The sequence below is a fragment of the Cyphomyrmex costatus genome, unplaced genomic scaffold, assembly GCF_001594065.2.
Source record: "Cyphomyrmex costatus isolate MS0001 unplaced genomic scaffold, Ccosl1.0 scaffold398, whole genome shotgun sequence".
NCBI classification, from domain to species: Eukaryota; Metazoa; Arthropoda; class Insecta; order Hymenoptera; family Formicidae; genus Cyphomyrmex; species Cyphomyrmex costatus.
Genome location: NW_017278185.1, coordinates 469,952 through 484,610, shown reverse-complemented (window position 1 = coordinate 484,610; position 14,659 = coordinate 469,952). Strand labels below are relative to the sequence as shown.

Sequence of the window (14,659 nt, the reverse complement as noted above, 5' to 3'; positions counted from 1 at the left end):
AATTGGAAGAAGCCACGAGCCCCTTGCCCCTCGCTAATTACCATGCCAATTTTGTCCGCACGGTGCCGATCGTTCGTCTTCCTTCCCGTTCTCCTTGGTCGATGCCTCGCTCGGCCCTTCCGTTGCCCCGCTGCCGTCGATAAATAATCCTCCGTCAGACGTTCATTACGTCGTTAAGTTTCGGCCCCGGACTTATATCCACCCTCCGTCCCGCACGCGGAACCCAACGAGCGGGTTTGCCCGCAGCGGTAACCCTGAAAATACCGCGTGCCGTGTAAAAAGGCATGCTGATCGCACCAATCAATAGAGCGTATCGGCATTAGTGAGGCTGAAGAGCAACGAGTGACTTTCTTAAAAGTTATTATTTCTTTAATATAGACAGAAATTAACTTCTCATTTGAGATGATTAAGGAAATGAATGAGACCACAAGATTAATTTCAGAAAAAAATTCTAGGATAAGAGGAACAATTAAATTTGTTTATCAATTGCACAGAAAGGACGATTTTGTTGAAAAATCTAACAGTTTAGCTAAATATAAATATAGACTGGAAAATAATTTTGTTAGACTCAGAATCAGAATAATTATGTAGAACACTCAAACTTATTACTAGAATGTCGAAACTTCCTGTAACATTGTTTATCACTTCTCAAAATAATTATTTGGTGCTGAACTTTACGAAACCGTTTTTTCTATGTAAATGTTACACATTTACGACTACCCCTTATTTAGAAATTAAATCAGATTTAAATATGAGAATTTATTACGATATTGAGAAACTATGTGTTAATTAATACTTTATGAATAGTTATATAATTAAAATATGTTGTATACAGCGTTGTTTTATTTTCGCTCAATTATTCCCGAGATTATTACCGCCTATATCCGGTAAGATATCGCGATATAAATGTCTACATTGGTCTAACTGTAAAATCAGATAGCGGAGATGCCAACGTTCGTCGGTCGCTCGCAGTAAAGATAACTAGAAAGATCGAATGACAGGCATTAGTTGTTACTTTCGCGAGCCTCGGAAATGCGCAGCGCGCAAATGCATCGTGCAATTACCGCAGCAATGTTGCAAAAGTATTCCGAGAAGTAGAGTGTTTCTCGCCGTGGGCGATTCATGTGGGTGCACGCGCAATAACTTCACGGAACAAAGTAGAAGTATCTCTGTTTGTACCACCCGGTTTACGGAATGAATGGCACATTAACTTATATATTTGCGGTTTGCGCAATGCGTTTACACCTCATTAATTTAAGAGTCGCGGACGAGTAAGCGCATTGCGAACGCCGGAGAATTTCTCGCGCAACTGTATTATGTGCGCCATAAAGTTCGTCTCGTTATTTATCGTTAATAACGCGTTCGTCTAATTAGCCTCTCGCGAGCTCGAATAAACTCTTCTCATTTTTCTTGATTCCCGATTATTTCATCCACGGTGGATGAAGATGTTCATGGAAAAGGATACTTCTGCGTCGCTCGTGAAATTAACGAGAGATACACATCTCTATTTCATTTCTTCCTACTTTCGCAATTCTTTTAAAACTTTTAATCTCTAAACGAAAAGCAAAAAAAAAATATTCGAATATCTAGCTCTAATTTGCTAAGTAAAAATAAAAAAAAGATAGGTTAATAAAAAGTATATAACTAAGGATTACAATTCAAAATAATTTATTAATCCTTAAATATAAATAAATGTGAACGTTTCGATTTAACTAAGTCTTCGTCAGTCACGAAAAAAAGTTAAATTGAAAAAGACAATAAGAAATTATTCAAAATAAGACCACAAGCTGGACAAATTATAGATTAAAATTATTACGAGATGTGACACAAGTCCAAAGATATAATAAATACTATTTCTTCGTTTGAAAGCGAAAAAAAAGTAACGTCAAGTTGATAAATTCCTTATACTATAAGTCATAATGGTAAGACGTGTACGTCCATAGGTTAGTCGTTCGTAAAATTGACAGAATGTGAGACTATATAATTAAAAATTATCAAATTAGAGATTAAAATTACAATAAATTTTTATATATGTGACTTACTATAATATTCTTTGTGGCGTCGAGTGGCTCACCACTCGGTGCGATTGAGTGCGCCCAAACGCGATTTTTCGTGTTTCATGAGCCAAAAATGGCTCCACCTGGTGATCAAAAGATCTATGATCATCAGCGCCGTTCGGAATCGGCGTTAAATTGTAGGTCCTATACATCAATATACATCAGTATATATCAGTAGATATTTGTCTCTGATATCTGACTGAAGGTAGGATTCCGTGGATCAATCACCCACAAATCCGAAAAACAATCTGATTCGAGAAACGAATATATAGGCCTCGGACAAAAGGGGAAGAGACCTATAGACGTCCTATGATCCACATGAGGAGATAAAAGGAGTCATCATCATTATAATATTCTTTGTCAGATAGTACATAGTGTCCAAAAATCAAACAATGTTTCCTTGTCAAGAGATCGTGACATAATGAGATATGTAGCGACATAATGTATTAATATGTTAAATATTAGTGAATTTATTTTAAAGATCAACATTGTAAATTTATTATTTAAGAGATAAGATCCAGTAAATAAAAATATGAGTTGTCAAGACCTTCGGTATCTTTTTGTAAATTAATGCCATTTGAGACTGTTCTTTAATGTGTAACATATCAGAAATTAATCTTCTTTATATTATTTATATATTTTTTTTTATACGGGTTTCGAGTTTTTTTTCGTTTGGCCTACGTATGTTGCGTTACAATCAATGCAATTGATTTTGTATACGACATTACATTTCGAGTAAATATTTCAATTAAAAAAAATAAAATAAAATAGAATCGACTGATCAGGCTGAGTAATGAACTAAGGATGAAGGATCATCGATGAGGCGTCGATACCAAAAATAAACGGGTTAAAGATACGGACTTTATAAAAGCGGAAAAATTTTAACCGAGGCCGAGAGAAAGAGAGCATTTCCTTCGTCTCAGATTATTTTCCGGCGTTATTCGCCGAAGAAGACATCGGCTATAAAAAAGGGACAAGCAGATCCGGCGACAGCTGCTTCGCTATTAAAAGCGACTTAAACTCCAAACCCTTCCCGCGCGATCGTAGAACGCGAAGGTATCCCTTCTCGCCCCCTCCCCTTTCCAGTCACTCACTCTCTATTTCTCATCCACTCCCTTTCGCTTCTTCTTGTTCCTCTTGCTCTTCTCCACGTCGTCGTGCCATCCCTCTTCTCGTGATTACGCGCGGCGCGGGCAAAGAGTAAAGCCACGCGTACGCGTCTACGCGCCTGCGACTTCTTGCCTGCAAATAAGCGAATTGCTAAATGAGCCGTAAAGCCGAAACCTCGGGGATGTGAAGAAGGAGACGAGGGCAGAATGCACACGGGCCCCGCTTGGTTGGTCCTAGATTAGAATTTAGAGCCGGCATCCTCTCCGCCTCTCCGCGGGCACGTGGGGAACGGCAGTAAAACACGTTCAAGAAGAATGGCTGTTCGAAATATTAAAGAGCGAGATGAGAAATGGACGCGCGTCCCAATACAGGGTTATTGCCCCTCTCCGTTTATATCCCGCGATAACTTTTACAGCTCTGTGGGTATTAATTAAGAAACGCGTTTCTCGCTTCTTATATCTTTTATTGTTATAAATCATTCGATTTAGGCAAAAATGAAAGATGCGTATGCAGAGGAGATAGATAAAATAATGATACTATCGACTTATTTTCTTAACGAGAATAAGTTGACGTACCCATGTTGTCTCTAATACAAATTCTATCCTTGTTGAAATAGTCATACTTGCTTGAACAGTGCAGTACCTGCTACAGTGTAATATTACAATATATCATTCTTTTTGTAGAACGTCTTCTAATCGTTTAAAAGACGTTGGAGGAAGAAATATGTTTCTCATTCTACTTTTTAATAAAAATAACAAATAAAATCAGGCGATTATAGCAGCTAAGAAGAATGTTTAAAAAACAGAGGACAATTTTGGAAAATAAAATGAAAAGAAAATTTTCTTCTCCAATATTATATTTATATAAGCAACTGAAAGATGTTCTAAAAGAATTGTATAATAAACAATATGAAGTCAAGGGCGATATAAGAGTCAATAAAGATTTTTGTTCAACAATAAAACATATAATTAATAACTACTTTCGAATAATTAATTTGATAGACATTAACATAACGCTAATTCGCTTTCAAACAAAAATTTTTATTGACTCTTATATCGCCCTTGACTTCATTATTGTTTATTTTTATATAACGAGCCCTTATTTCTTTTTCTATTAATAGTATAATATTTTATTCGTAATTTATTAAAGCATTGAGTGACTATATTTCAATAAGGATAGAATGTGTATTAAAAGTAAATGATGAGACAACCTTTTATTAATAAAATAAGTAAGAAAATAAATAGTTTATTTTCAGGTGTTTACATTATTTTGTGTACCCTCCATATTGATCATAATCGTAAGGTTTTCAAAGGATTTTTGTTTTTTACATCAAATAATTAATCAAATTTTGGGGAGGTTCCCCCCCCCCCCCCCCCACTTTCATGGAAAAACTTTAGCGATAACTGGTGGAGAAGGGAAGTGTGGAGGCCCGCCATCAGAGGGCGCCAGTGAATCTTTCTCGCAAGTGCTCGAGAAGCTCCAAGTCCCTTTATATAGAATTTCTCACCAAGACTTGCCAAGGCGAGGAGGGTCGCCTGGTAATCCTCCTCGATGTTGTGCCACCTTGTCGTGGTGAGGAGGTGCATCCCCGTTGACTCTGAGAAAGAAGTCAACGGGTGTCCAAGAGCGCGTTACCGGTAGTCCCGGAAGCGGGACCGCTTCCGGGCCGCTCACACCGGAATTCGTACGGTTGTTACGTCTCATGGCACTGAGGAAGCAGTGTCGGCTACCGGGCATCTACAAAAAAGGGCCTTACCCGGGCTTTGCCCGGGTGGACCTCTCCCTCACCTTTTCGACTACACTCGTGGGGTATGTTAAGTTAGCACCCCAACTATAGTACTCAGGAGTTCTGATTAAAGTTCCTACTTCCTTTTGACGAGACGAAGAGTTCCCTATAGTTAATAACAAGAGTTCCGCCCAATAAACATTTTTTTACATTTTTTAAAAATGGGGTGCTAACTTTTTTTATCGAATTTCGAGGTGGAATAGTTCTGAGCGGCTTAATAGCTGCAATTTGCGATTGCCTAGAATTCCTGATATGTAAAAAAAATTTTCGAATATAAAAAAAAAATTAAAAATTTTTGAAAAATTAATTTTTAGATACAATAGTTCTGATGATAATTCCTGCTTCTTTTTGACGATACGAAGAGTTCTCTATGATTTTTAATGGCATATGCGCTTAATAATCATTTTTTAATAAATTTAAAAAATGGGGGGCTAATCTTTTAACGAAATTCAAGGTCACATAGTTCTGATCAGCTTAACAGAACTATTTTGTGAATACCTAGAGTTCTTGATACATTTTTGAAGAATAATAAAGTTTAAAAAAAATAGTTGAAATCTTTAAAAGTTTTTTTGAGAGTACCGAGTAGTTCTGAGTAGCGTTTCTTATAGTACTCGACGAGTTCTATCGAAAACTGTAAGGTGAAAAAGCGATTAGACCAACGGTTTGTAAGATACAGCGACATTTGTTATGTTACATTTGTAAGATCATACAATTTTTAAATGAGTATATCTCAGAAACCGTTGGTCCAATCGCTTTGAGCCCTGATACTTTTCGACAGAACTCGCCGAGTACTGTCCAGAACTCCGAACAGAACTACTCGGTACTCCCAAAAAATTTTGACTTTAAATTTTTTTCAAAGTTCCACGTCAGAAAATTTTTTGAGAGTACCGAGTAGTTCTGAGTAGCGTTTCTTATAGTTCTCGACGAGTTCTATCGAAAACTGTAAAGTGAAAAAGCGATTGAACCAACGATTTCTGAGATATACTCATTTAAAAATTGTATGATCTTACAAAAATGTAACAAATAATGTCGCTGTATCTTACAAACCGTTTTTATTTAGGTCAAAAATTTTTTGGGAGTACCGAGTAGTTCTGTTCGGAGATCTGGACAGTACTCGGCGAGTTCTGTCGAAAAGTATCAGGGCTCAAAGCGATTGGACGAACGGTTTCCGAGATATGTATACTCGATCATTCTAAAAATTGTTGATCTTCTGATAAATGTCGCTGTATCTTGCAAACCGTTGGTCCAATCGCTTTTTCACCTTACAGTTTTCGATAGAACTCGTCGAGTACCATAAGAAACGCTACTCAGAACTACTCGGTACTCTCAAGAAAATTTTCAAAGATTTCTACTATTTTTTTTAAACTTTATTATTCTTCAAAAATTTTTTTTTACATATGAGGAACTCCAGGCAATCGCAAATTGAAGCTATTAAGCCGCTCAGAACTATTCCACCTCGAAATTCAATAAAAAGTTAGCACCCCATTTTTAAAAAATGTAAAAAAAATGTTTATTGAGCGAAACTCTTGTTATTAATTATAGGGAACTCTTCGTCTCGTCAAAAGGAAGTGGGAACTCTAATCAGAACTTCTGAGTACTATAGTTGGGGTGCTAACTTAACATACTCCTTTCCAAAGCGACTTCGTCAGATGGATAGACGAACAAGATAGCAAATCTTGGGATAAAGATTTCGCTAAAGTGCAGTCTGTTAATTGCGAATTAAAGATTAAAGCTTTTTTTTGTCACATATTTGTATTTATATCTGTGAAGCTTAAGTGATTTGTTGAAATAAATTAATAATACTTTTTCCTATGATAAAATAATTTTATATCAAATAATTAATTTTCCTAAAATTGTTTTTTTCTTGCATCAAACGATTAATTTATCTACAAATAGAATGTGTGAACGTGATTGTTGCGTAAGTAACTGATAAATACGAAAAAATGTAAGACGGATGAGCTTACGATACTTTGTGGATTTTCACGCTCACCGACAAAATCGGACGTCGCGAAAGTTTAGAACTGTCTATTTGCATGGACACGATTAATTAATACGATACCGGTAATTAAATAGATATCAACCTTCTCCGCGTACGGTAGCATCTAATCTGCATAATCTCTATACAATAACGTTAGTGAAAAGAAGAGTTTTGTCCCTCCGCGATAAACTTTTTGCCACCCTCCCTTAACGGTCAACACCCGCTACCCCGCTAATAATGATATACAGGGTGACTCAAAACGAGTGAATGGAACATTAATAACGACACGATACTAAAATCTGGAACAAAGAAATAGAGATATTAAAAGTAGTAAAAATAAAAATAAGTCTTATCCTGGGAAAAAGTATTATTAATTTATTTCAACAAATCACTTAAGCTTTCACAGGTATAAATATAAATACGTAACAAAAGAAAGCTTTAATCGTTTATTCGCAATTAACAGACTGCATTTTAGCGAAATCTTTATCCCAAGATTAATCAAAGTATTCTATGTATATAGTGAAGTATTCCAATATATAAATAAATTATAAATTCCCCCTGGATTAGGTATCATAATTTAATAATTATTAAGTATGAAATTATAATTTAATATTTTATAAAATTATTTAAGGTCATAATATTATTGCTTTTAATTAATTTTGAGATTGTCGATTATTTCAGTGTTATTACAAAATTTAATTATAATGTTTAAATTTATCTCGCTATATAATTTAAATGTAAAAATTCTTAAGTCATTTCTAAAATGATATGCAGTTTTTCCATTAAATATACAATTAGTCAATGTAAAAGTCAAAATCTGTAAATAAATATATGTGCGTTTTTTTTTTTTTTCGAGAATTAGTAAATGATCATTTTTTAAAAAGAATTATTGCAAAACGAGAAGAACAGAAATCAGATCGTGTCAAAAGATAAAAGAAGGCAACATTATATCCGAGAAGCTCTTCGCGATTAAAAATATAACAAATATATGTATCTTATCGTTAGTATCAAATTGATCTCAAGACTTATCTATTTGTGACAACAATTAACATATGCATCAACGTCTCAAAACAGTTTTCAATCGCGTTTCTCAGCGGAATCACAAACGGCCTCAAACAAGGTCGAAGTAAAGTTATATGTCGTTACATGTCTTCATAGCTCCGTTTATCGTGAAATCTATTTTGTTGCTCGCCACATAGTCGTCCGGCAACCAGGGCATCCAAGTGTTGTTAAAGTTGGATGGATAGCCAGCAGGATCAGAATCTAAACTGATCTCTTTCTCGAAGCCCAACATTTTGTAGCAGTCAATAAGCTCGATCAAACTTTGCACGATCTGCAAGCGTAACGACATTTTCTTAAGTTAGCAGAATCTCCCGTTTCCATCTTGTCTATCACCAGCAGATGGAACGATTTTCACGAAATTAATTGTACGAATCATTTTCTTTTCTAGCAATCGGAAAGTCACAAATATTGATACGTATTAAACAGTTATAATTTAATATTACAGTCTTGGACATGAGATGTAAAAACACTCGCAAAAATTGATGTAAACTTCCTACAGCTAATTTATTTCATATTTATCTTCTCTATTTTTATTTACTCACGTTCAAGACACGAAAACATGTAACTGTAATGCAATTGTAATACGATATTAAGTATATGTTGGACTATCATTAAATACAAAGTAAATTCTTACTACTCCAATTTACTGCAATAATATTCACATTTACTTCGTGTTCGTAATTCTCTCACTTTCCTCTAAATGTTTGTTATTTTGCAATTTTAATTTAAGCTCACCTCAGGATATTGCGAGGATATATCCGTAATTTCGCAAGGATCTTCATAGATATCGAATAAGCAAGTGCGATTCTCGCAACTGGAGGTATTTGTAGGATCCTTGCAAACTACCGTGGCCTCTTTTCGGAGCTTTTCTATTTTACTCGCAGTTACAACGTGAGTTGAAACATTCGCTATGGCCAATGCGGCTGGTGACTTTAACACATTTGTCACGTTGTACTTGGGATATGACGGATTGCTACCGTTATAGTTAGTATAATGCTTCTGATAGTCGGATTTATCTGTATAAGAAAAAAGTTTTATTTGTATAATTATTAGTCACGTATTCTTAAACTAAATCCTAGATGAAATCAGAGACTTCAGAAGAGAAAAAGAAAGACAAAATTTATAATAAAACCAAAATAATGAAAAAAGAATATTGACATGTATATAATACCTTGAACGAGTTTGTAACGTCCCTTTAATGCCGCACTGTTGTCAACATCCTCGATATTTATGACAACCGATTTCCGCTTTGTAGCTTCCTCTGTCTTGATTGTGGACCACTGGTTAATGCCGTCCAAATTATTTAAATCCTTTGAATTACCGCCAGCTGCGGAGTATAGTGTAGGTAGCCAATCGGTAATATGAAATAATTGCGTCGAAATTATCGACGATTTCTCAATCAAGGGTGAGTAAATGCATGCCGCACCTCGAACACCTCCTTCGAATAGCGAGAATTTCAACTGCAAATGTATTGTTTTCATTTTTTTAAATTTAACTGTAAATACACCGTTTTATTTGATATTACATATTTCTTAGGTAATTTCAAAATCTGTTGTAATTTTAGTTATTCCTTTAAACATAATTATAATAAAAACAATATTAATAAGTGGCTCCAATATTAAAATAAAACAATATATATATATTTATTTTTCTAATAAAGGCTACAAGCCATGAATAAACAAGTAACATTGAATTGCCTTAGTTAATAAAATTACGTACACCATTACCAAAAAAGTTTCTAATGTAATAATTATAATAATTCTATACTATCGTCAATGATGATGTCATCGTGTACTAATAGCGATATTAAATTAGTAATCCTAAACGAAAACTTGAAGAGTATAAAATTATAATGTCTATTCGTTTGAATAAAATTGTATTTACCCCTCGCAATGGATAATTGGATCCAAAATTTTCCAAGAAACCTTCGGTCTGTGCTCCATTATCGCTCATAAATAGTATGATCGTATTTTTTAACATGTCCTTCTTATTAAGAGCATCGACCACCCGACCAACCGATTTATCTAACGTAGCAACAACACCTAAAAAATGATTCAAGAAAAAATTTCATTACGTTCTATTATTGTATAGATTCTTAATCGTTGCAACTTTGGTTTCATATAGTAAAATAATATACACAAATGCATTACACAACAAAAGGAATTAAAAGAGAGAACTATTTAAATCGCTCCTTTACTGAGGAAATAAGATTAGTTTCTTTTTTTAAGAAATCTGTTTGTTGTTTATGCAACAATTAAAGAAATTTTGCTGTAACAGCAAAACATTTGTTGTCAACAAAATTAATTGTTACATACAAAACGAAGAACTATTCATAATCGCTTTCTCAAAATTTATATCTGAAGACTGTTTCGGTATTTCTGTTAACGACACTTTTAATATAAACGACTAAAGTCGATATTTGTACTTACTTGCGAATTTCCTTCTATTCAGGTCTTGAATGTAGCCGAGAGTAGCATTAGTTTCTTCCCAATCATATACTTCCATGATTTCTTCGGCATCGCTAGCATGTGAGGCGAGATGTGCTAGTTGGAGATACATGGGTTTCTTAGTATTATGCGATGAAATAATACTTTCAGCCTCCTCGGTTATAATATTAGTCATGTAGTCATATCTGTATTCAACTGTGTTATTGTCGCCTACAATACGGTGTAAATCATATCCTACTTGTCCCTGCAAAATGTCATGCAGTCTATTAAATAACGTAAATTACTTAACATTGTTATATATATACATACATATAGCCTTGATATATGTATGTATGTATAAGTATAACTCAATTTAATCGGATGAAAAAATACTGACCACAGTAAAAACCACAGAAAGATTAACAAAGTAAGTTCAAATTGTTATAAAAGTATAAAATATTATTTTCCAGTAAAACTGTTTTTAATTTATTTTTCGTTAGATATATAAAATATTTAAGTTAATTTTTTATAAACTGTTTTAAACACTTATGGTTAAGTTTGTATAACAATTAAGGCTATTAATGCTATTATACATTACGTCGATACCAACATATCGATGACTTTTATTCGATAGTTAACGTAATTGTTGTAAAAGCGTTTACACTGATAATATAGGTTTTAATAATTGATCAATTTATCAATTAACCATAAACATTTTTCCTACCGTCTTAAATAAGTACTATATCTAACTCAGTTCTGTCCAATTTGAGTTCCGGAGCCAAAAAAACGCAAAATCATGGACAAAAAAATTCAATCTGAAATTTCAGGAACTGCAAAGTATTGATAATGTCGCTCAGATGCGTATCAACATCTTATAGTTTCTGAAATCTTATTCTCATTGAATTTTTGCATCGATATCTTCGCGTTTTAGTTGCTGAGCTGAAATTGGAAGTTTGACCTAACTCGACATCAACTAAAATTATAACATTAATTTTATGTATCACATAACATTAATGTTATAATTTTGCAATCAATAAAATAACTATATACTATATAATACTGAGTTATATTATATTATTGAGTGCAAAATTTTGAAATTGATGCTGTTTGGTGTTGTCTTAGATATGTTTAAGATAGATTTATTTAAGACGGTGAAAAAAATTTTTTATTGTTAATTAATAGACTAGTCAAATCTCTATTATTAGTCGCAAACGATTTTACAACAATTACGTCAAACATCAAACAAAAGACACGTATCCATTTTTCTATTACAATTTCATATAATGATACTGTTCTTCCCTAGCAATGGCTAATTATAGAAAACTTACGTCTTGGGATGTTGTATGATTGAAGTATTGAATTAAGCCGTTGTAATATCCTAAGAAAGTATCAAAACCACGACGAGTGGGTCCATAATTTCTCGTGAGATAACCAACATGCCATTTCCCTACGAGATGAGTAGTATATCCGAGTCTACGAAGATATTCAGGTAAAAGAGTATCGTTCAAGTGCATACCACGTGGTTCGGCTGCTTTCAAGGGGTATCCCTGCATGCCTATATGGGTAATTAATTTATAAATTAAATTCCAAATAATTTCCTTTCCATCTAATCAGGTTCGATGTTTTTACGTACAATATGGTATTTAGAATCAGAAAATACAAAATTATACAAATAACGGAAGAACTAATAATAATATTTTAAAGATAAACTTTCAAATATCTTACATTAACACTCTATTGGTACATCCTTTTATTAGACACAAACATTTTTAGTAATTTTAAATTGAGATATTACTTATTGGAATGTCTTTACCTTTTAATTTTAATATTAATAGATAATAATAAATAATAAATAAATAAAATGGAAATAAATAATAATAAATTAATTAATAATTAATAATAATAAATTAATAATTAAGAATAAATAATTAATTAAGGAAAGTTGAATGAATTAAACTCTCATTTAGATTTTAGGCCGGTAAGTGAAATAGAAGATTGTCGCGGTAATTTGCGTAAAATGACACCGTGTCATTATATATTTTATATAGTATATGCACATAAAATTTATCTGCTGTAATTAATGGTTTACCTGTCCTTAGAGGATGTCGTCCAGTGAGGAAAGCTACTCTTGATGGTGTGCACACTGGCAATACATAATGTCGATTCAATATTATGCCATTGTATGCGAGAGCGTCTATATTCGGAGTAGGGATCTCATCGGCACCGTGAAAGCTAACATCGTTCCATCCCTTAGTTAACAAGATACAGATACAGATACTATATTCAAAAATGTGTTATATATATATATAACACTAATATGCAAATTTACACTTTTGGATCATTGTCTTTGGATAAATGTTCATTATCGTTTGCCGTAGTTTTTTAGATGCTGAATATGAATTCGCCATTTCTAAAAGCTATCAAAGAGGCAAAAATAATAATTTTGGTATAATGTGGACAGTAACTTTGCAATAGATAAAAAAAGCATTTTATTGGAAATTAATACTGCATTGTGTATAGAAAGTAAATGCTTTTGAACTCATCTTATAGTGTATTTATATTAATATATAACCGGCTTATATCAAAACAGCATATAAAGCATTAAAATATCAATGGAATGTTGTCGCAGCTTAAATGCAGTGCTTTTGCTAAATACGGCTATTGTTTCAACATTTTTCAAAAGTTATAACAGATAAATTGGGACAACGTTTTTAGCTTTAAAAATATTAGTGTAGTCATTTAGTTTCATAATTATTTTGCTGTAAAGAAATTCGCATAGTCACACAAGAATATGTAAAACTTCAAAAATTCGAATTATTTAAAAACTTTGAATTTTCGAAAAAGTCGAAAGTAATAACCTTAGTTTAAATCAGATATTTTTTATTGAATTATCTACGTATTACACAAGACATGAAAATTGAATTTTTTACAAATGTTTTTTAATTAAAATTAGATATTGTAAAAATCGTTCTCTGAGTTACTCTCTTCTTTACGAGAGATTTAAATAATATTTTTACATAAATATATATTTTAAGTTACTTTTAATTTTAACACTCCGCGAAAAAGTAAGTTTACTTTTAACCTCATTACATGGATAAAATAGGTCGATAATAATTTCTTACAAGATCATCAGCGATGATAACGACAATGTTGGGTGGTTGCGTAGCTGCACAAGTCGAACCGAAATAAAGGCTCACACTTAAAACTGTCAGTACGAAGACAAATGACATGTTGTTCTGACTAATTGCTCTCACTAATTTTTTTATTAGTTCGATATTATCATAGTTACGTTAAATTCATATATTCTCACGTGGAATCGTCGTTACCACAATGAGCTGTTTAAATTTTGAAAAGTTTAGACCAGTAAAATAATTAACAAAGCGATTAATGTATCTATCTTTACATTTTATCTTTTTACATATGAACGAATTGTGGTAAAAAAAAAATTGGGAAATTAAAAAATAATACAAAAATGTTATCTTATCGCTTGATAATCTATAGATTTTGCCTTTTTTCTTATCGTAACTTTTCGTAAAAACACGTTCAACAGTAGTAGTTGAACATTTCTTCAGATTTGCATTGGACTTGATACTGCAAAGTGCGGCATACATGGCGAAATTTATAGGTGTATACGACAGAGCGATAGCATTCACGCGATTAACATGATCTAATTATATTTTTATATGCATTCATACATATATGCATATGCATGTAAGCTGTAAAATACAATTGCAGTTTTTATCTTATCATTAGTTTTCACGTCGTTGATATGGAATATTGTTCCTTAAATATTACGTGCAGCAAATTACGTAATCATCGTATCATTTAAAATAAATTTGTAAATACAATACTTTTTTATTTAATATATGCGAAACTATAATTAATAGAGAGATAATTTAGAATACATTAAAAATATCCAAATATTAATTTTATTTTAAAATTGTACGCATTTCCTATTATGTGCAATAATGTACAATATTAGAAATTTTTGTTGAAATTATAAGATACAACATCAGAATTTTAAGAATAATTTAGTAAATTTGCTATAAATGTTCCTAACTTTCGTTTTCAGCACCTTAAATTAGTAAAATTAGGTTACTTTAGTATCTTAAATATGATGGAATTTTCTGAACATTTCTAACAATATACATACAATTTGTACAGTTAATTATAAATTATTATTTAATTACAAAACATATATGATATAATGGTTTGTAATAATAAAATAATAATTTTAAAA

The 14,659-nt window shown here is 32.5% G+C and overlaps 1 protein-coding gene across 1 annotated transcript; it reads right to left on the bottom strand.

The window, feature by feature from the left end:
- Positions 1 to 7,850: 7,850 nt before the first annotated feature.
- LOC108776957 (arylsulfatase B) lies at positions 7,851 to 13,783 on the bottom strand. The gene is made up of 8 exons (XM_018543720.1): positions 13,542 to 13,783; positions 12,509 to 12,668; positions 11,748 to 11,974; positions 10,423 to 10,684; positions 9,878 to 10,035; positions 9,165 to 9,453; positions 8,729 to 9,009; positions 7,851 to 8,264 (listed from the first exon to the last, which is right to left on the bottom strand). The coding sequence occupies exons 1-8, from the start codon at positions 13,647 to 13,649 to the stop codon at positions 8,064 to 8,066; spliced, it is 1,686 nt and encodes a 561-aa protein (XP_018399222.1). The 5' UTR covers positions 13,650 to 13,783; the 3' UTR covers positions 7,851 to 8,063.
- Positions 13,784 to 14,659: the final 876 nt, after the last annotated feature.